Here is a 23,480-nt window from a genome sequence, read left to right on the forward strand (position 1 = left end):
AAGCCATAGCAGAGAAAGGTGTGAAGCCAGGAGAAGAAGCTGTCAGGCTGGGGAATAACACCTGGAGTCAAGTCAGAACCATTAGAACACACATTCTTATGTGGACAGATGCCCATGGTAGCGAATTACAGGAAAAATGCAAAGTGTTGAATAGTATGTTAAAGCAAAAATAAATCTAACTTATTTATTATAAACTTATAGGTGTATGAAAAATTTCAGGAAAGATTAATAACTGTGAAGTGGGACTGTACATTTATTATTATTTATTCTTCTCCATTTACTTTTTTATATGCTGATACATTGTTATAATAAACTAATGTTTCTAAAAGCAGAAGACCATTGTTCTTTGTACAGTAGGATAACAGATATAAAACAAACAGTAACTATGCAATGTGGAAGGATAATTGGCTTAAAAGATAATAGATTTAAAGGCAAAAGAATTCTGAGAGATGATGAAGTACATATGTTGAAAAGAATACCTTATACTGTAGTGAATTACATATACTAAAGTAGGTATGTTGAAAAGAATACCTTAGTTTGGTTTAACTATTGTCCTAAAAATGTACCAAAGATGCTCCAAATACATTTCAATCATCAAAATATAGAAAGGTCAGGACAGACGCAGTGGCTCACATCTGTAATCCCAACACTTTGGGAGGCTGAGGCAGGCCTCACTTGAGTTCAGGGGTTTGAGACCAGTCCAGCCAACATGGCAGAACCCCATGTCTACTAAAAATACAAAAAACTAGCTGGGCATGGTGGCATGCACCTATAATCCCAGCTACTCGGGAGACTGAGGCATGAGAACTGCTTGAACCCGGGAGGAGGAGGTGGCAGTGAGCCAAGATCTCACCACTACACTCAGCCTGGGTGACAGAGCAAGACGCTGCCTGAAAAAAAAATTAGACAGCTTAGCTTCCAAAAATCCCACTGGGGTAGCCCAGGTAGTATTATACGTGCTAATGGACAGCATCTCTAGATATTGCTTGAAAACAGGGAAAGAGACACAGAGCAGCTGGGAAAACCTCTCATGATTGGAAGCTGGGTTTCAGGGCCTTTTGTAAAGGAAGCAGAACATCTGAGCCCTGCCCTTAGGCACCGTCTTATCATTTATAACACTAGTTGCATGAATGTTCATTAAGACAGACTTATCAATGACACATTATGAGAAGAAGGATCCTTCTAACTATGATTTTAAGAAATTATTCCTAGATGAAAAAGAGAAATGAATTCCTCCTTAGCTATGAGAGCTGAATTATCTCAGGTTTTTCTCAAATAAAAAACAAAAGCTGTAAGTAAACAATTATCACATAACACTAAATACAAACCTTATATGGTGATGGTTCAATTCTTTCCCCGAATAGCACTTGACCAAGATTTTCAGATGGGCGCTTTCCTTCTGATGCTTGGCAAAAATCAAACCTGGGAGAAGAACATTTACATTTTTACACATAAAAGAGAATGATGAAATATCAAACACCTAGCCAGTATCTTGAGCACAGACTAGGTACTGATCATTCTAGCAGATCTAGTAGATGAGTAAGAAATCTATACATACTCCAAGTCCTAAGTACCACATCTCCCCCCATAAAAAAGCAAAAACACCTGAAATTATGCCTCAGAATATTTTGTTTTCTAAATAATGTTCTTTTATTAGAATGCATATTACAGGATCTTTTAAATTAACTCATTTATTTTTGTTCACTTTCAATAATAAAATTATTTAGATCCTTATTATTCAAGCAAATTTTGCATAACTTATCTCCTTTCTATACCTTTCTAATTCAAATAATTAAAAATGACGTTTCAGTAATGCATATCAAGTCTACCTGCAGTTGTCTCATCCCAGTATACTGGCCAACACATCCCAATATGTGAAGCATGGCTAAACAGACCCTCTGTGAACAGTGCTGTGGAGAAGATATAGTCAGTCACCTACAAGATTCTCTGTGTTGTAATCCCCTTGTATTACTAACCAACATTAATAAAGTTCTGTTTACACATTATACCTTAATTTCAGCTTTGCTACAGAAAATTAATCTGTGCTCACCCTGGAATGATACAGGGAATACCCAAGATCAGTATAGTAACAGTAACAGATTGGTGAGATTCCTAAGAGGAAGGTGGATCTCCAGTGATGAAAAAAACCTGGGGCTGGGAAGTTCCCAAATGAAGATTCTCCATCTACTGTATATAACAGATCCACTGACTTTTCCTAAGAATATCCACAAAGATTTAGAGATGTTTCTTTATTTAACAAAACAAAAACTAGAAAAAAGTAAGTATCCAACAGTTATAGTCTACCCATTCATGTATTTTGTACTCTTTTCTTAGACATACTTAGGTATATGAATTCTTATAGGATAGTCTTACCTTTTTTGTGTATGGTTTTCTCTACAGCAAACTATTTTCTCTTAAAACTCTTAAGTTTTAAGCAGAGAAAATAGATTAAACTAAATTTCAGGGACAGTTTTAGACCCAATATGGTATATGACAGTCAAATGAATAAAGGATATTCGTGCAGCATTTTTCATATCAAAAAAACTGGGCTAGGCGCAGTGGCTCCTGCCTGTAATCCCAGCACTTTGGGAGGCGAAGGTGGAAGGTAACTTGAACCCAAGAGTCTGAGACCAGCCTGGGCAACACAGCAGGACACCATCACCACAAAAAATAAAAATAAAAATATTAGCCAGGCATGGTGGCATATGCCTATGGTCCCAGCTATTCAGGAGGCTGAGATGGGAGGATCACCTAAGCCCAGGATGTTGTGGCTGCAGTGAGCCATGATTGCACCACTGCACTCCAGCCTGGACAACAGAGCAAGACCTTGTCTCAAAAACAAACAAACAGACAAAAATCCTGGAAAGAATCAAATGTTGGTAAATAGGAAATTAGTGAAACAAATTGTACAAGGAATCTATACAATTTCTACAATAGAAATAATGACAGTTACTAAAGAGTGACGTAGCTATGTACTGACATGGAAAGATGCCCACAATATAGTCAATGAGAAAAACAAGGTGCAAATCAAAAATAATAGTATGGGCCAGGTGCAGTGGCTCACGCCTGTAATCCCAGCACTTTGGGAGACCAAGGTGGGCAAATCACTTGAGCCCAGGAGTTTGAGACCAGCCTGGCCAACATGGTGAAACCCTTATCTACTAAAAATATAAAACTTAGGAGGGCATGGTGGCGCATGCCTGTAATCCCAGCTACTCAGGAGGCTGAGGCAGGAGAATCACTTAAACCTGGAGGTAGAGGTTGCAGCAAGCCAAGATGGCGCCACTGCACTCCAGCCTGGGTGACACAGCAAGACTCTGTCTCAAAAACATAAAAACAAATACTACAGATCTACTTTTGTTTAAAACCAAAATGTATAAATGTGATTATACATATGACTATTCAGAGAAAAAATGTGGAGAAGTAGACATCAAAGTAGTTATTTCTGGGAACTGATTATATGGGACATAAAAATTTTGTTTAAAAATATGTGGAGCTATTTAAAATTTTAAGAAAACAAAACAGAAAACAAAATAGCTTTTTGTTCAGTCGGATAAAAAAGGAAATCCATTGTTTAGTCAGTGTTCTGTTGTATTACAAAGCAACATAAAATGAAGCTCACATTTGTAATCCCACCTTAGAAGAGTACACCTTAAAAAATATTTTCAGGCCTCATACATTTTAAAAGTGCATATCAATTTGTACATAACTGCCAGAAAATGAAGTTCTCAATGTACAAAATTCTGATGGGTCACATGAAATTTTAGATAAAAACCAAGTTAAAAACTTACGCTGTGTATTCGTAAGGAAGAACTGATTCCACTGAGTCAAGTCTGTTCACAAATAGTTCTATTTCAGCCTGAAAAGAAGGAAACACAAAATTAGAATATAAACAACAGGACATAAAGCCTTAAGTCGCGCTTAGAATTGAAAAAGAATTTGAAGGCCAGGCACAGTGGCTCACACCTGTAATCCCAGCACTTTGGGAGGCTGAGGTGGGCGTATCATGAGGTCAGGAGTTCAAGACCAGCTTGGCCAACATGGTGAAATCCCTTCTCTACTAAAAGTACAAGTGGTGGCGGGCACCTGTAATCCTAGCTACTTAGGAGGCTGAGGCAGGAGAACTGCTTGAACCTCGGAGGCGGAGGATGCAGTGAGCCGAGATCGTGCCACTGCACTCCAGCCTGGGTGACAAGAGCAAGACTCTGTCTCAAAAAAAAAAAAAAAAAGAAAGAAAAAGAAAAAGAATTTGTGACGTCTAAAATGTAAAATGTTATAATTCCAGTCAACTTTAAACAATTCTCTTATAAATCCATTCACTGAGTAGATTCATATACATTGAAAATACACCAAAATAGGGCCAAGAATGGTGGCTCACACCTGTAATCCCAGTCCCTTAGAGGTTGAGGTGGGAGATCAGTTGAGGCCAGGAGTTTGTGACCAACTTGAGCAATATAGCGAGACCCCGTCCCTAAAAAGAATTTTTTAAATTTTTTAGAATTAGCTGGGCACAATGGCATGAGCCTGTATTCCTAGCCACTTGTGAGGCTGAGGCAGGAAGATCACTTGAGCCCAGGAGTTCAAAGTTATAGCGAGCTATGATGGTGCCACTGCACTCCAGCCTGGGTGACAGAGCAAGACTCTGTCTTAAAAATTTTTTTAGTAATAAATTTTTAAAATACACTAAAATAATTTCCAGAGTTGCAAATGTCTCCAATAGTTTTTAAGAGCTTTCTAAATTTTCTAAAAAATTAATACAATATTTTAACTAAAAGCATTTTAATATAAATGCTGTTTTTAAAAATCTGGTTTCCAAATTTGGTATTACACTCTGCAGCACAAATATTTTTATTTTTAAACTTTTTAGCATTTTCACAGCAAGCAACCAAGAAATGCTAAGTTGGTTAGAAATTTCTAAATTAACTATACCGAAAATACAAGCCCATGCACATGTGTACTCTTAAGCGCACAGGGATAGACAATGACCACAATGTCTAACTTTGAAGGACGGCTTCCATCAATTTAAGAACACTAAACTACAAGGTAATAGCAGTGAAGAGGGTGGCAATGACCAGACCAAGTTCAACAACAGGGTAGAGGGAGATAAGCTGTATTAACTTCCTCGGAAATATAGGCTAATTTTAAGCTACACTTTCCTACTAAAGCTTCCAAAATTTCTCCCAGGTATAGCTGAAGTTCTACAGGACCCATAACGCTTACCCACCCTCTCAAAGGGAGCTCAAGCTACTCATGACAGAATTTACTAGCTGAAGAACCCAGAAAGTCATGTGTGACCTGAAGTACTTTTGGTGCTAAGAAAAAAGCGATTAAGAGTTGTTCAGCTGGGAAAGTATTTATTTTACAGAGTTAGAGCTATACACTGACTCGACTGATCACGAGGCTTCTGGGAGTGGCACAGAGCCACACTTGTCATTTTGATCTCACTTACTAGTGCTGTCAACAGTCCTCGACACTTGCTAACCCCCAAAGCAAGAAGAGATGGTTGGTGTACAATTAAAACAAATCAATAGTCCACTCCCACCAGAAACAGCAGCAAAACACAACAGGCAAGAGTACAAGTTCTGTGGCCAGACTGCCTGGGTTCAAATCCCGGTGCTATCACTTGTCTAATTGTGTGACTTTGGTCAAATCATTAAACATGTCACTTTCCTCATGGGTGCTTCAGTTTCCTTATCTGTAAAATGAGGATAACAGTATTTCTCTCATAGGAATATGGAGATTAAATGAGTTAACGTTTATAAAGTACTTCGAATTGCGCCTGACAAATGAAATGCTATGCATTTGTTAAAATAAAACCAAATAAATTTAGTCATATTCAGAACAGGGAATTGTTCATCCACTAAAATGCTCACCCAATACTCATACTATTCAATGGAGGGCATTAGCCTTTGTAATTCTGAAAACAGTATCATATGCAGCCCCTACACTCCTACTCAAGTGAAATTATAACTCAATGGCAACACACCCTTCAACACAGCTAAAATGGCAATAGAACATTATATTGTAGCACTACAGCATGTTTGAATTACCACAAATACATATAACTGTTGTGAAGGCAAAATTCCCATTTAATGGCTTCCTTTGCCAAAATAATTTCCACTAAATAGAAGGGGTCAACACTGCTCTGAAGATACATCACAATTCAAATGATCCACTTAACATAATGAAGACTGAAAGGTCTCCAAAAAGCTAGTCTAGTTCTCATCTCTCGATTTCCTTCTAGGAAGGAATGTAGCCATTATTTTCCACACAACTTTTCTAAGTTTTATGTTTCAAAATCTGTACAACACTGTCAACAAGTAAGTGATGTCAATTAAGGGTATTCCTCACTCTCAGCCTTTCTCAGCATGAAATGATTAAGAAGCAAGACTCTGAAGCTAAGCTGCCTGGGATTAAATCCTGACTCTGACACTAGCTGTGTGATTCTAGGCAAGTTTCTTCACTTCCCTGTTCCTCAATGTTCTCATCTGTAGAACAAAAGTGATAATAATTCCGACTTCAAGAAGTTTTTGAGAAGATTCAAGATCAGCGCCTGGCAAAGTACTGTGTGTACTTTACATAGCCATGTCCAGCAGAGTTTTAAGCAATGATGTAATTTTCTTCATTGACACTGTCAAATATGGTAGCCATCAGCCACATGTGGCTGTTGAGCACTTGGAATGCACTCAGTGTACCTGAAGAGCTGAATTTTAAGTTGTATTTAATTAAATGGAAATAGTCATAGGAGGCTGACAGCTTCTGTGTTAGCCCAGAAATAGAAAGAACAGCACAGGAAAGAACAGCATGCTATTCAGCACCATTTACAGTCATGTGTCACTTTACGACAGGGATGTGTTTGGAGAAACGTGTCACTAGGGGATTCTGCCTTGGGACCATCACAGAGTGTAACTGCACAAATTTAGATGGTGTAGCCTACTACACACCTCAGGTATATGGTACGGTCCATCACATATTTAAACTGCATGTGACTGTACTAAATACTGTGGGCAACTGTAACACAATGGTATTTGCGTAGTTAAACACATCTAAACATAGGATAGGTGCAGTAAAAATATAGTATAAAAGAAGAAAATGGTACACATGCCTAGGGCACTTAACCATGAATAGAACTTGCAAGGCTGGAAGTTGCTTTGGGCAGTGAGTGGTGAATGAACATGAAGGCCTAGGACATTACTGTACACAACTGTAGTAGACTTATACACTGTACACTTAGGCTACACTAAATTTTAAAAAATAAGGTAACTGCACTATGTTACAATGGCTAGGATGTCACTAGGCAATAGGAATTTTTAGCTTCATCAGCATCTTATAAGACAACTGGTCTGTCGTTGACCAAAATGTTACACAGTTCATCACTGTATACAGTGTCTCTTCATCTACCTACCATTTTTACTCTAGTCACTACAAACTTTTCTTTTCCTGGAAAAACAACACTAATTTTATTAGTCTAACCCAGAGGCTGGCAAACTTTTCCTGTAAAAGGCCAGAGAGCAATGTCTTAGGCTTTGCAAGACAGTGGGTCCCTGCCACTGCTGTAGTGTAAAAGCAGCCATAAACACTACATCCACAAGTAAGCATGGCTGTAGCCCAACAAAATGTTCACTTATGGACACTGATATTTTATTCTCATGTAATTTTCACTCATCACTAAATATTATCCTTTTGATTTTTTTTCCAACTACTTAAAAAGGTTAAAAAAAAAATCTTAGCCTGAAGGCCCTACAAAAACAAGCAGTGAGCTGGATTAGAATTCTAGTACATCCTTCAGCACTGTTTTCCAGGTATTTTTCAGTATTATTTGAATTTAAATCTCAGAGGGTCCAACACAAAGCACAAACTTTGAAAGCCCGAGGCCATGTGAAAAATTTTAGAACACTGTCTCAGGGCATATAAATTTAGGGTAAATCTTTCTCTCATTTCTATCCAACTGATAAACTAATACAAATTTCTGCTTAGTTTATGATGTCCTCTCTGAAGTTTCATGGCACAACTTTTGGCGCTACCATTCTAAGATTGAGGGAAAACATTATTCTCATTTTCTGCATTCTCTCCTATCTTCTTTGAGTCTTAATCTTCTGAATCACCTATCTCCTTGATCATGCCAGCTGCTCTCCTCAGGACCTTGCCCTATTCTCCTATCTTTCTCAAAAGGCATGTCATTGAGAATTATAGCAGAATTCAAGATTTATATCTCAAAGTTTCATGTAAGCATACTGTTACTTTTCATTAGCCTTTCCACCCAGAAGCATAAATTCTTCAAGCACAGTTCTTTATTTCCTTCCTATGTTCTAAACTGATAACTTGGAGCTCATCATCTCAAAAACATGTTCACTGTTTCTCTTCAGATATACTTTCTCAATTTGTCCATGACCAAATTAATTTATTTTTTGCTATCTCATATAACTTGAAGAGAGCTTTTGAAAATATCTTCCTATTAGCTTTACATTATGCTACATACAGAGATTTGTACCACTGGCAAATTAAAACATTTCATGTGCATTCTCTTTGCTAAATTTAAAACCCAAATTAGTCTCAAGCACCAGTCCTAGAAATCTCCACTGTCAGCACTCTGCATGGATTTATCTCTCACTCCACCCCACTCAGCTCTTAAGCCAACCCACGCCACATATCCTTTAAATTCCATTTTAACCTTAAAAAAAAAATCTTGTCAAAACTTTAGAAATCAAATTCATTGGCTCCCTCTAAAACTACAGCAAATCTTCCAGTAACTCTAGAAGCCAGGAAAACTTGTTTCCAGAAACCATGTTCATCTTCTGTTTATATAACTTGGTGTCATTTAAACCAATTACTATCACTCTTATTCCATTTTAGTATATAAACCAAAGGGGTTTTTCACAATCTTTCTCATTTTCTTATTTGCATGTTATTAGTTTTTATCTACCTACATTTGGCATTTCATCTAATATCTAATACCCATTAAATTTACCTTATCTGTCAACTCTTCCTGATCTGATAAAGCAGATTCCAATTCTCCTAATAATAAGGGTGTTAAACCATCTAACAGGCGTATGTTTTAGCCTTGCTTTGTGATTTATAAGGATGTCTACAATTATCAAAGGTTGTCTACAAATTTTTCCTAAATACCAAAATTAAGAAAATATTACTTCTCAAGTCTTTCATCTAAAACCAAAGTTAATTGTAACACATAGTACATAAATAGAGGCTGTGATTTCAGTTTAGAAACAATATATCATCAGAATGCTGGGTTTCAAATCCTAGGTCTACTCTTATTAAGTGCTCTGGGGCAAGTAACAATTTTGAATGTGGGAACTGAATGAGATAATAATAAAATAGAAAACAGCACACACAGAAGCTGGTCCATAATTGGCACGCAATAGCTATAAAAAACAATAAACACAGCAGCTGTAATCTATTATCTTACAGAAATTGGCCATTCCTGAGTCTGAATAAAGGTTTATTAATAAAAAAGTTTCTGTGAAAGGCTCTTCCTTCCTCTCACCTCCCATCTATCCAAGTAGTGCAAGGATGCTATTCCAGGGTTTTTAAAGGCCACTAAGACAGTCAGCCTTTTGAACCTTGTTTATGGCTATCCATTATTCTTGTCTTGGCCATTAGTCTAGGGAAGGGAAAGATTAATAACTCTCACACAAAATTCTGATAGTAGCCTTTTGAACTAGGGATTCCTTACTTTTTTAACACAAGGAAACAAGTTAAAAATCTGCAGAAACAAAGTAGGTAAACTTAACTGTTGCTATCATAACTTTTTATTTCTGATGCTTTTATTCCTCTACTTTTCTTCCTTCTTGTCTCTTCTGACACTTTTCCACACTACTTTTATAAAAAAGTCTATCATAAGGCTGGGTGTGGTGGCTCACACCTGTAATCCTAGCACTTTGGGAGGTCAACACAGGTGGAACTCCTGAGGTCAGGAGTTCAAAACCAGCCTGGCCAACATGGCGACACCCCATGTCTACTAAAAATACAAATATTAGCCATACGTGGTGGCGCATGATTGTAATCCCAGCTACTCAGGAAGCTGACGCAGGAGAATCGCTGGAACCTCCTACTGCGGAAGTATGAGCTGAGATCATGCCACTGCACTCCAATTTGGGCGACAGAGCGAGACTCCAACTCAAAAAAAAAAAAAAAAGAAAGAAAGAAAGTCTATCATAGATATCAACACTAAATTATGGACCTATTTGTATTGTTCAGCAAAGTAATCAAACACAGCTTGAATATTCAGTTCATCTTGGCTTTCACAGCACTCTCATTCTTCCTTCTCTAAATTGCGAGAATCTGAAATTCTAAGAATTATCATTGCACACATGCTGAGGAATGGGAAGTCAATTAAAATTAAAGACAACCTTAACATAGAATAGAGTCATTTACAATTTATTTGTAAATATGCTACATCTGCAATAACTCTAAATATCAACTCTTGCAGCAAGACAAAGAAATTTCCAAAGAATTCTAAGAATGAGATCCTCCTCATATGGCAGTGAAGCAAATATTAAAAACCAGAAGAAAGGAAGAGACTGTCAGGGAGTTTATATGGTTTAATAAAGGTCTTCAAGTTGAACCATGTGAAAGTATGCCACAGATGGCATGACATTCACCCCTATAAAACATAAATACACACACAGATAAGACAAGTATAAAAAAATGTAAACAACTGCTGATTCTAGGTGGTCTAGGTGACTGAAAGGTGATTATTACACTACTCTTTCAACTTTTTTGAATTTTGAAAATTGTCACAATTAAAAGCTGGAAAAAGGAAGGGCTTTAAAGTTGAGAGTAGACCTTAGTCTTAATGTAAAGCAACAGAAGCCAAATGAAAACAATAAGAAATAAAGATAAAAAAGTAAAATTTAGGGTGGAAAAATGTTCTAGGAGCAGGAACAATGATCTCAGAAGTCAATTTATTAAATAGGAAAAAGTAGTAGAATTTGCAGTATATCTGGAAACCATGAGAAATTCAATCAGCCAACACATGCATTTAATACCCACAATGTCCTATACTAGACATTTTGGTTGATAAAATAATACAAATCCATGAATACTTGCCTTCAAAGAATTTATAATCCAGATAGAAACACAAGGTATATGATATAGTTTGAATATTTGTCCTTGCCTAAATCTCATGTCAAATTGTATTCTCGAATGTTGGAGGTGGGGTTTGCTGGGAGGTGACTGGATCATGAGGGTGAATTTGTAATGAAGGGTTTAGCACCGTCCATCCCTCTTGGTGCTGTCCTCCTGATACTGAGTTCTTGTGAGATCTGGTTGTTTGTAAAATGTGGCACCTGCCCCTACTCTCTCTTGCTCCTGCTGTCACCATATGACATGCCTGCTCCTGCTTCATCTTCTGCCGTAAGTAAAAGCTCCCCGAGGCCTCCTGAGAAGCAGAGTGATGTTTGTGCCATGCTTGTACAGCCTGCAGAATTGTGAGCCATTTAAACCTCTTTTCTTTATAAATTACCCAGTCTCAGGTGTTTCTTTATAGCAATGCAAGAATAGCCTAATAAAGAAAATTGGTGCCGAAGATGGGGTATTGTTATAAAGATACCTGAAAATGAGGAACTCGTTTTGGAACTGGGAAACAGGCAGAGTATGGAGGGCTCAGAAGAGAGGAAGATGAGGGAAAGTTTGGAACTTCTTAGAGACTGTTTAAATGGTTGTGACCAAAATGTTGATAGTGATATGGACAGTAAAGTCGGGCTGCTGAGGTCTGAGATGGAAATGAGAAACTTATTGGGAACTTAAAAGCAAAAGTCACACGTGTTATGCCTTAGCAAAGAGCTTGACTGCATTCTATTCATGCCCTAGGGATCTGTGGAAACCTGCACTAAACAGTGACAACCTAGTATATCTGGCAGAAGAAATGTCTAAGCAGCAAAGTGTTCAAAAGATAGCCTGGCTGCTTCTCACAGCCTACCTTAGCTGAGGGATCAAATAAATGATTTAAAGCTGGAATTTATGTTTAAACAGGAAGCAGAGCATAAATATTTGGGAAATTTGCAGTGTAACCATATGGCAAAGAGAAAAAGAGTTTTTTTCTGGAGAGAAATTCATGCAGGCTGTACAGCAACCATGTGCTAGAGATATCTGCATAACTAAAAGGGAGCCAAGTGCTAATATCCAAGACAATGGGGAAAAGGCTTCAAGGGCATTTCAGAGACCTTTGCAGCAGCCCCTCCCATCACAGGCCCAGAGCCCCAGGAGGACTGAATGGGTTCATGGGCAGACCCAGCACCCCACTGTCCTGTGCAGCCTTGGGATACCAGCATCCAGGTTGCTCCAGCTCCAGCCATGGTTCAAAGAGGCTGAGGTACAGCTCAGGCTGTCATTTGCAGAATGCAAGCCTTGGTGGCTTCCATGTGGTGTTAAGCCTGTGGGCACACAGAGTTCAAGACTGAAGAATGCTTGGCAGCCTCCGCCTAGATTTCAGAGGATGAGAAAACCTGGGTGCCTAGGCAGAAACCTGCTGCAGGGATGGAACCCCCACAGAGCACCTTTAGTAGGGCAGTGTGGAGGGGAAATGTGGGGTTGAAGCCCCATACAGAGTCCCCACCAGGATACCGCCTAGTGGAGCTGTGAGAAGAGGAACACTGTTCTTCAGACTCCAGAATAATAGATTCATTGGCAGTGTATACCCTGTGCCTGGAAAAATCTACAGGCATGCAACAACCTGTGAGAGCTGCTGTGGGGGTTGAACCCTGTAAAGCTACAGTGGTAGAGCTGCCCACCCTTCCTATCAGTGTGACCTGAATGTGGGACATAGAGTCAAAGGAGATTATTTTGGAGCTTTAAGATTTAATGACTACCATGCTGGATTATCAGACTTGCATGGGGCATGTAGCCCTCTTCTTTTGGTCAATTTATCCCTTTCAGAATGGGAATATCTACCCAATTCCTATATCACCTTTGGAAGTAAGTAACTTGTTTTTGCTTTATTTTACAGGCTCATAGGTAGAAGGGACTTTCCTTGTCTCAAATGAGACTTGGACTTGGGACTTTTGAGTTAATGCTGGAATGAGTTAAGATTTGGGGGGACTATTAGGAAGGCATGATTATATTTTGCAATGTAAGAAGGACATGAGATTTGTGGGGGCCAGGGGTGAAATGATACAGTTTGAGTATTTGTTCCAACCAAAATCTTATGTCAAACCATAATCCCTAATGTTGGAAGCAGGGCCTGGTGGGAAGTGACTAGATCATGGGGGTGGACTTCTAATGAATGGTTTAGCACCATTCCCTTGGTGCTGTCCTTGTGATGGTGAGTGAGTTCTTATGAGGTCTGCTTGTTGTAAAGTGTGGCATCTCCCCCACCAAAAAACTCTCTTCCTTTTACCATGTGATATACCTGCTCCTGCTTTACCTTCTGCCATGAGAAAAAACTCCAAGACTCCCCTTAGAAGTCAAGTGATGTCCGGCTTGCCATGCTTGTACAGCCTGCAGAACCATGGGCCAATTAAACCTCTTTTCTTTATAAATTACCCAGTCTCAGGCATTTCTTTATAGCATACAAGAACAGCCTAATACAGCATATATTAAAATTTTTTAAAAAGTGACAGAGCTATTTATATGTTCTTAGAGTAGCTACTGAATCTGTGTGATTTGTATGTGTGTTGTGTTTGTTTGGCTTTTTTTTAGACAGTGTCTCACTCTGTCACCCAGGCTGGAGTGTAATGGCACAATCACGGCTCACTGCAGCTGCCTAGATCTCCTGGGTTCAAGTAATCTTCCCACCTCAGCCTCCCAAGTAGCTGGGACTACAGATTCACGCCACCAGGCCTGGCTAATTTTTGTATTTTTAGTTGAGATGGGGTTTCATCATGCCCAAGTTGGTCTTGAACTCCTAGGCTCAAGCAATCTGCCCACCTTGGCCTCCCAAAGCACTGGAATTACAGGTGAGAGCCACTGTATCCAGCTGACTTTGTTTCATTATCATTAAATTAGCATGACCTATATGAGGGCAATATCTGATTTATTTAAGGTCATTTTCCACTCTAAACATCTTTATTCACCATTCAGAAGAGTTAAGTCCACCTCCTCCCAGAAATTTGCCTTAAATAGGGACAGACAACTCTAGATTATCACTGATGTTACTAGAAAGAGCTTCAAAGGTTACTTGTTTCACATGCCCACTTTCAAACTGTCCCTACCTAGGTTATTTCAAGCATGAAAAGTTTTGACAACATCAAACATTTTAAGGAAGTTGCAGAATCCTAAGTCACTTAGAGAAACCAAGACTGATTACAATCCTGTACTAAGAAATTTTTTATGGAAATGGTTTTATTTAGAATTCTATAGTCTTCCTTTTAAATCTTTCTCTCAAATGTACAATTTTATTTCTAGTCCTAATCTGCTGATTCCACACCAGATTCCAGCTGTGGTCACAATTAGAGTCTATTTTATTGTTTTAACAAGGCACATGGGCCATGCCACAGGACTATACTTTTTCCTATTTCCTGGTTCCTTTGTTTCTTTTATTCCACCTTACACTACTATCATCACATCTGTCCCACTCCACACCTACAAATGGATTTTCAAGGGAGAAAGAAATCTCAGTGAAAAAATGTGACTGTACAAGGGTCATGGCAAATGACAAGTCATAAAAGGATTTGAGATATGGAGGCCATAAATAAGGAAATCTATGGAAGCTTCAACTACTTAATATTAGAGAATTCCACAGTAGAGCATTTCTGAAGATGGGAAGTCTTAACTCAAACATAATAAAAGTCTCAAGAGGAATGCTGGGACTCACAAATGCTTGTTTATGAGCTCTCAGTTATCTCATCGGCAATGCCCAGAAATTGATCTCCTAGACAATTACCAGGGTTCTTTCCCCAAAGCCCTGAAAAATAAAATTTCAATTTTAGACTGTATCAGAAAAAGGAATAATTTAAAACCTGACTACTTAAAAATTACATAGACACATCAAGGCTGCTGTCAATATGACTGCACCACTGCACTCTAGCCTAGGTGACAGAGCAAGACTGTTTCTGAAAAATAAAATGAAATGAAAATTACATATAACAGAGAATGTTTTGCTGAACTGTCCAAGTCCAGGGTGATAAGCAGTCAGGGTTCCCCAGGGGAAAGGCAAAGAAGAAGAAGAGTGCTCAGAGTACAAGACAGTGTTGAAGAACCTGGGCTTTGGATTCAGTCTTGGGTTTGTTTGCATCCTGGCTTTACTACTTACTAGCTCTGTATACTTGAGACAGCTACTAAATCTTATTGAGCTTCTGTTTCCCAATCTAAATAACATAGGGATGTTATGAAGTTTAGCTAAGGCATACACAAAACACACAAATCATAGTCTTTACTACTATTATTAGCAAAGGGCAATAAACAGGTTTGAAAAGTGAGAAGAGGAGCAAAAAAGGGAAAAATTCACAAATTTTCTCCAAAGTCTTTCATAGTTAATTTTAATGAAAATAGAATGAAATTGTTGGGATACATGTAAAGCAGCTACAATTAACTACAAAACTTACTGAGAGACCATAATGATAGAAGATTTCAGGAGAGAACAGGGAAGCAAGGGCTTGGGCAGCTGGGCTCTAAGGCTGACGGTGCACAGACCAATCTCTGTAGTGCTGATGTGGGTCTGTGTGCTTGTGTGGGGTGTGAGGTCTGGAGCATATGTCTGTGATTTGTTTCAGATATTCCAGTATACACCTTTGGAAGTGCAAGTTTACACCCACCTTAGGGAAGGGCCAAAGGCAGAAAGACACAATTTTATTTATAGACTTTTCTTGCTTTCTTCATTCTAACTCTCAGATTCACTATAATGAACAATCACAGTTTTAAAATGTTTTAAAATAATTTTACTTAAAAATTTAATTTCTGAAAGGCAAACTTTCTCAGTTTCACATACCTTTTCACAGGAAGAAGGAATAATTGTTGGAATGTGTATTTACCATAATCAAAGTTACTCCTTCCAATGCCAAATTTCAGATTTAAAACTCTGACACCCAAACACTAATGAGTTCCCAGAAGCTAAGAATCAATGCTCTTATTCCAGAGAAAACTGAAAATGTGAAACGAAATATCGATAAATAAGTATTTATCACTATACTAATAAATACACATACACATTATGTTTTTTTCTTTAAATACTTCAAAATCTTGAAACTACTTGTATGGTCAAATTAAAACAGGTACATATATATTCATTCTGTGTCTGTTCAGATCAACATTCAGGACTATTTTCTTAAATTTGACTCATTCCAGTATTTATACACAACTGCTCCCAGAATAATAAATACAACTTATAAAATGCTTCTAGAAATAACTACCAAGAAAGGAAAGTATGACTCTAAGCAATTTTCCTTTTTATTAAAAAGTTGTTAAATTCATTGAAATATTCTTTTTAACCACTAGGAGGTATAATTGGTCATTTTCCCTTACAGCAAAGGAAAAAAAAATTGTAATCTTTCATGTAAGAACATGACCTATCCATAAAACAGTAAAAAAGTGGCAGATGTTTTGGAGAATTAATACTATTTTTAGTTCTTAGGTCTGAATTCTGGTTGACAACCCAATAATTACTTGAAAGTTAAAAGCAGCAAAGGTGAACTGCTCACTAATCTTCACCTCTTAGCCACCAGAATGCCACTCAGCACACTAAGATTTGATCTAAAGCTAAAAAGCATGCAGCTAACTGAAACAGTCAAAACTTTTAGAAACTAAATTAGAACTCCGTACTTCGCCCTGGAAGATCTATTCACTTATAATCAGGGCTTTATTCTACTTATTGCAGTCACATAGTATCCATTGATTTTAAGAAAGTAGAGTCTACAGGAAAGAAACACCACAGCTCAATCTGTTATTACTATGATTTCAAAACCTAACAAAATAAGGCAAATAAAAGAAACATACTAAAAGACACAGAAACTTCAATAGCAATGGAAGTAAAGCATTTAAAAAGTGTCTAGGCCAGGTGTGGTGGCTCATGCCTGTAATCCCAGCACTTAGGGAGGCTGAGGCGGGCGGATTACCTGAGCTCAGGAGTTCGAGACCAGCCTAGTCAACACGTGAAATCTCGTCTCTACTAAAAATACAAAAATTAGCCGGGCGTGGTGCTGGGCACCTGTAATCCCAGCTACTCGGGAGGCTGAGGCAGGACAATCGTTTGAACCCAGGAGATAGAGGTTGCAGTGAGTTGAGATCATACCATTGCATTCCAGCCTGGATGACAAGAGCGAAACTCCATCTCAAAGAAAAAAAAAGTGTCTTAGGGACCATCGCATCGCTATTAAATTGATAAAAATTAAAATAGTGTGGTGACACAAGGTATTATTTAGTTTAAGGCACTGTAAATCAATTCTATCATTGCTGAAAGAAATCTGGCAATACTAAACAGAACCACAAAACTTCCTGTCTTTGTGTAGAATTTTATATTTGGGAATATGCAAATAATTACTGCTAAATACACTGTAGCAAAGCTACTCATAATAGAGAAAAATTGGGGCCAATCTAAATGCCCTACAATAAGAATGGTTAAGCAAATCATAGTACAGGAATAGAATGAAACAGTATAGGCTATAGAAAGCAATAAGAATGTGCACCACCTCAATATTCAAATGCATGCACATGTAAAATAAGTTTAAAAAAAAAAAAAGGAGACCATCAAAACATACTCAAGGTATCTATGAAGGCTAAGATTATTAATCAGAGGCTAGAGCAATATAAATAGAATGTTGTGTTCACTGGACTCCTGTTTCTCTGCCAGTGAATTCAACATAAAATAATTTTTAAACAGAGAAAATTACTATATCCTCAGGGTTCTTTGATTCTCTCAATTTACATCCTGAACTAAATGCACAACACAAACATTACAGTACATAAAAACACAAAACTACCTAAATTATATACATGTTGAAGATATATTTGTCTCATCTCTACACTATCACAACAGTGACAAATATTGCACTTTTCCTCTAAGAAATGCAAAACAGCTTCCAAGGGGAATATGTAATAATCAAATATGATTATCCCTATTTTACAGATGGAAAACCTGTTGGTAACAGTATCAATGACCTGACCAATTTATCCAACTTCAGATTCACTACCTTGACAGCATCTTTTGGAAAGAATTATTTCCATTTCACAACTCTCATTTCTAATTTTTAAAAGAAGTTCCTTCCACTTTTCTGAATAATGTGTACAAGACTGTCCTCCTTAATACAGAATGGATAAGAATAAATTATTAATATCCTGATTGAAGTAATACAAATTTAAACTGTTTACTGTTATTTATAACATCATCTTTGAAAGGCAAAGAAAAGAAGTATGAAAGTTTATTTCAAATTCTCTACATCAGTTAAGTCATATCGTAGTGAAAAATGCTAAAAGTACACCCTCTGCTCTTCTAATAGTTGTTTCCATTGACCAGATGTGAGTGTAGCTGGCAATAAAAGTAAAAATCCAAACATTTCAGAAAAATGATCTAGTCTGCCTGTTTTATCCCTATGCCTATGAAAATTAAAAATCCAAAATGACCCCCAAGATTAACTAAAAAATAACTATAATACAACCTAGCCACTTACCAAAGGACCTGTTGAGAAAACAATCTAACTGGCAGACCATCTGTAAGTTTCACTTATTCATTTTCTGAAGTCCTTTTCAAATGTCACTTCTTCTATAGAGCTTTCCCTAAAGCCTCTAGTTAGTCCACAGATGTTTCCTCTTTTGTGTCTTAGAACACTTTGGACACCATCCTGTGTAATATATCAGATTTCAATAACCTGTTCATAAGCTTATGTCCCTTACTTTGAGATTTCTAGAGGGCAGGAAATGTATTTTTCATCTTTGAGGCACTAGGAATAGAATATACAACTGCTGTTAAAATTAAATTAAAGACCAAATCCTAGCTTTAAAGGTTGGTTACTAATATATTTAATGGAAAAAACAGTGTATTTACAAGTCTAGATCTCCCTTCCACGTGGAAGCACAAGAGGAAGGGATTCTTTCAGTCAGAATCCTCAAAAAGGAGTGAAAGCTTCTTACACTGCAGAGTGATCTTAAGTACTGAACTGCTGATTTGAGTAAATTTTAGAGGTCCTTAGATATTTTTTACAGATACAAGTCTTTGCAAAGATGTATAAACATGTCATTCAGAATAGCTGACAACCTAAACAGAAACTGCCAAAATGTTATGAAAAATTTAATAGCTTATCTAATGCCCTAAAATAACCTCAAAAGTCACAGCTATAGTAAAGCCAGCAGTAATAAAATAAACACCAGCTTTAAAAAAAAAAATCAAACTTAGTAAATAAGCCTATTTATAGATTGTAAAAGTTTGCTGAACGATTATTTGAATTGTTAAAATCATTAAAGGTTTCAAAAAGATCCTCATCCCCCAAATGTTAAGTTTTAAATAAACTTAACAAAATAATTGTGTATGTTTACTGTAAACCCCGACACCGGATAATCTAAAAGCAGGTTACTTTACTCAGGCCTCTTTTACTAGCAATTAAACTGAAAACACTGAGTGTGAATGTTTTAAGAGATCCAAGTTCTCAAGACTTGCCCTAGGAAAATACTAGTTTCTCCCATCATTTGCCCTTTTAAAGTGTTCAAAACCATCTCAGAGAAACTAGTGAGATCTGGCATCTTTTATTTGTGTATTAAAATCTTTTACACTCAACAGTCTGAAATCCAGTGTTTAAACCATATTAATGCAGTTTGTGCGGTTCTGGGTGTTACACTCCACAAATAAGGAACCAACTTCTATTTGTGAGGCGAGATATCAAAGTCCTAGAAAGAACAAGCTCTTCTAAGCAACCAGGAGGTTCCAGGAAAGTGCAATTAAACAGGAAGCAATGAAGTTAAAAGTTACTGAAAACTGTAACCAGGCTGAGTGTTGCTCACATGCAGGGAGTCGGTCACCCGCTTCCTTAGCGTACGTGATACACGGCTGTGAGTGAGCACTCAAGCGTGGACCTGCATGCATATAACTCCAAAGCTCTGCGGCGTGAAGCCCAACGCCAAGGGCGCTCCACACACTCTCTGTTCCAGGAAAACTGAATACAGCTGCTCATGCTACTTGGCCCGCAAGACGCGAGGCGAGTCTGAGGCCCACTGAGTCCTCCAGAATCTACCCCTGCAAGGGCTAGGGCTGTTCCAGAGCCCCCCGACCCACAGCCCGGCAGACTCCAAAAGCTTCTGGGGAAACGACCCCACCCACTGCTACGCCCCCTTCCCTCGCTCCCACCCGGGGATCAGCTCCCCCAGATAGGGGCGACCTCCCCTTCCAAAAGTGCATCAAGGGGCTCGCCAGGCCTCACCCACCTTGCACTCGTCGCTCTGTTTTTCTTCGTCGCAGAAGTTGACCGGTGCCAGGCCGGGCAGGTAGAAAGCGCCGCTCTGGCGCGGGCCAGGAGCCGCCCCCAGCAGGAGCAGCGACAGCAGCAACAGCCGCGGCCACCGAGGTGGAGACGACGCCGGCAGCCTCGCGTCCATGACGGCTGCTTCGGGGAAAGGGCAACCAAGCCTAGGGTATGAAAAGGGAAGGAGGGGTGGGGAGGTTCGGAGACCACCACAGGCCGCCGGAGAAAAGGGAGGCCGGCCCCGGGACGGCTAGTTCCGGTTGCGCTAGGAGACACCCTGCGTCCCGCAACAGAAACCGAACCGGACCGCGACCGAGCATGCGCACCGCCGCTTGCACATGCTCAGTGAGAGCGGTCGCAAGTACCCCAGGAGTTTCCGGGAGGAAACAGGGACCAAATCCACTTTCCGGGTTTTCCGCGCGCCGGCTGGGGTGGTTGCTGGGAGAGATGTTCCGGCCCTTTCATGTTCCGATTCCAAATTCCTATCTAGAGCTCCCATGCTTGGGAGCCGTGGAGCGCTGCGGTCGGAAGCCGTCCCCCATTTGCTGCTGGGTCTTACAAATTTCTCGTATCCATCATATGGTTCCTCTACCACACTGCCCGCGGCACACCAGTCCCTATGACAGAAAGCATCTGCTGATGGAGACGGAGTTGGAAGAGGAAAAGTTCGGGAGACACCTGGTTGAGAGCAGGCTAAGGAAACAAATGGGGAGGAACTAGCCACAAGTCCTCAAATAGCTACTCAAAGGAATCTGCATGGACAGTTTCCGAGCTTTGGATGCAGTGATGTATTCTTGCGTTGGGCAGTGATTGTGTGCACACATCTCTTTAAGGGAGAGTGGAAATGGGAGTGGGGAGGAAAATGGGAGTAGGCGAATAGAGGGTAGCGTTGACATTTCTTTTCTTCAAAGGGAGACCAGAGCACACCTGAGAGCTCAGTGAAGAAAGCAGTTCTGGCGAATCGGATTGATATGGTATGAACAAGATCTTGTCACTTTTCCCCCGATGATGTGATATGGTGTCCGCCTGTGTAGGTGCACACACGTGTATGTGTGTGTGTTGCGTCTTCTATTTTTCAAGGAGAAACTTTTTAGTGACCTGAAAATGTCAATTCAGTTGGCTACCCTAGAGTTCAATCGAAAACTTCGGAAGAGTGCATCATCTTAAAGTACCTAACAGAATCATAACCTCCAGCTCAGAGTTCAAGAATGGGCAAGTTGATGAAATAGTAAGCTCCGGAAAGCCTGGGGGCCAAGGAAAGCCTGGGGGCCAGTGAACTATTTATTTAAAGTTCTTGCGGCTGATCGTACTTTCTTCCCAGGGAAGGTTTAGAACTTTCATCAGATTTTCAAAGGGACCTAGGACCCTGCAAACTGATCCATATAGTGGGGTAGCCAAGTTAAGAGAGAACTGGTAAGTAGATAAAAAGGTTCATCTTAAGGTTGTTGTGAAGATTAAAGGGAAAATGCAGGGAAAGTGCTGAGCACATCCCTTGGCCCAAGGAATGACATCATTTTTTCTTTTTTCTTTTTAAATAACAAAAGCTAATCTGGTAGGGCCTGAGCAGAAAATTGTGCCTAGGTGGCTTCCCTTTCACGTCCTCGCCCTCAAATGAATCAACATATTCACTGAACTTTGGGCTAGGGGAAAATTGTAAAATATTCTGTATTTGGAAGTCATGGAGATTTCCAACAAAGAAGGAAGCACGTGTTTTCTCCAAATAGGAAAGAGGAGGAAACAAAAATTAACATTTTTTGATCACTATCTTTTTTTCTAGCACCACTAAAACTTGACCTTCTTTATATCTCAATGCCCTCATTCCAAACATTTCCTCTCCGTTTTCCAGGAAACGGCGTCGCTGCCCATCTCTTCTCAGGCCCCAACCCTGGAGGATAACGTAATTTCTCACTCCCTCACTCCCTACCTGCAGTCCTTCAGCAAGTCCCGTTGGTTGGGCTGCTAAACTGTGGACTAAATCCTTTCAGTACTTTCCATGCCCACAGCTACCATCCTGGTCCAAGCCAAATTCTTAGTTCCCCTGGACTTCTTACTGCACTAGCCTCTCAGCTTCCACTCCTGGCAAAAGCAATTTTATAAAACCTTGAAATCCCTTAATACCTACCACTCGTCTGCTTAAACCTTGGCATCCCACATCTACTACTATCAGGAAGGATCACGTTTGTTTGCTGTCTCATTCCCCCATTTATTTGTAAGTTCCATGGTAAGGACCTGCTCCTACATCCCACACCTGTACATCCACAGAGCCTAGAGACCGCAGGCGCGGGGAAAGCACTCCACGACTCTCACTGGCCAGGCCACAGGAGTGCTGGATCTGAATCTGGAGCCAGACTTTCAGCGCTGAAATAAACCTGAGGTTTTCCAGAGGCATTTAACTTCCTTTTACAGCCAAGGATGCGCCTAAGAAAGGGGAGTGACTTCCTGCAGTAACCCAGCCACTCTAGAGACGGAGCCCACCACGACCTAGGAGTCTAAAAGTCAGCAACCGTTTCCCCTCCAAAGCGCGATATTCCGTCAATCCCCCGCGCTCGGCATCAGCAAAAACCCGGAGAAGCGGAGCCTTTCTCAAGGAAAATGACCTCCAGACTCACGCTACCGCCTCGACGGGTGCGCGGGTCACGCATGCGCAGGGCCGACCGGCCGCACCTCGCCAACTCTTAGTCGGACACGTCATCTAGGTCGGCCGGGGTCCGATGGGAAGCGAAGGGGTCGGGGCTTGGCCGCGGGGCGGAGAGGTCCCCCTACTTCCGGATCCGGCCTCTCCTGGGCAACGTCTCGCTCGTAGTTCCTTGGTTACCTGGCAGCGGTGCCTACCCGATGCCGGGGAGTGGCGTAGAGATCCTCCGCTCTCCACGCAGGCCACAAAATGGAGGCCCTGCTAGAGTGGCAGTTCCAGTTGCAAACTGGAAATAAATGAAGTTTTTCCTTCATTCTCCCCATGACCGTGACTCTCTTTTTCTCAAAGTACTAATACTTTTATTAGGACTGTAAAACTTGAGGGATATGACTTTTTCCTTTCCTCTGCTTCAGATTGCATTTGCTAACTGATTTACCGCCAAACTTTGTGCTGTCATATTCATAGACAAAGTAGCAGTGGTTGTAGAGAGGCTAGGGAAGGAGGGA

At 39.7% G+C, this 23,480-nt stretch overlaps 1 protein-coding gene and 1 long non-coding RNA gene across 2 annotated transcripts in view; one reads left to right on the top strand and one right to left on the bottom strand.

Moving 5' to 3' along the window:
- TM9SF2 (transmembrane 9 superfamily member 2) overlaps positions 1-20,661 on the bottom strand; it is a 65,436-nt gene extending 44,775 nt beyond the window's left edge. Inside the window, exons 1-3 of the mRNA XM_021677390.2 lie at positions 20,302-20,661; positions 3,792-3,859; positions 1,329-1,422 (exon numbers count right to left, since the gene is read on the bottom strand). Coding sequence (XP_021533065.2) covers positions 1,329-1,422; positions 3,792-3,859; positions 20,302-20,472 — 333 coding nt within the window. The 5' untranslated portion in view covers positions 20,473-20,661. The remainder of the gene's footprint in view (positions 1-1,328; positions 1,423-3,791; positions 3,860-20,301) is intronic.
- A 52-nt stretch (positions 20,662-20,713) lies between these two features.
- On the top strand, positions 20,714-23,198 carry LOC110569588 (uncharacterized). Its single transcript, XR_002479665.2, has 3 exons — positions 20,714-21,313; positions 22,186-22,236; positions 22,602-23,198. It is a non-coding gene; the product is annotated as an uncharacterized LOC110569588 (long non-coding RNA).
- The last annotated feature ends 282 nt before the right edge of the window (positions 23,199-23,480 follow it).

This window comes from Aotus nancymaae, unplaced genomic scaffold (assembly GCF_030222135.1).
Source record: "Aotus nancymaae isolate 86718 unplaced genomic scaffold, 86718_ANA_hifiasm-v0.15.2.pri h1tg000048l, whole genome shotgun sequence".
Lineage (NCBI taxonomy): Eukaryota > Metazoa > Chordata > Mammalia > Primates > Aotidae > Aotus > Aotus nancymaae.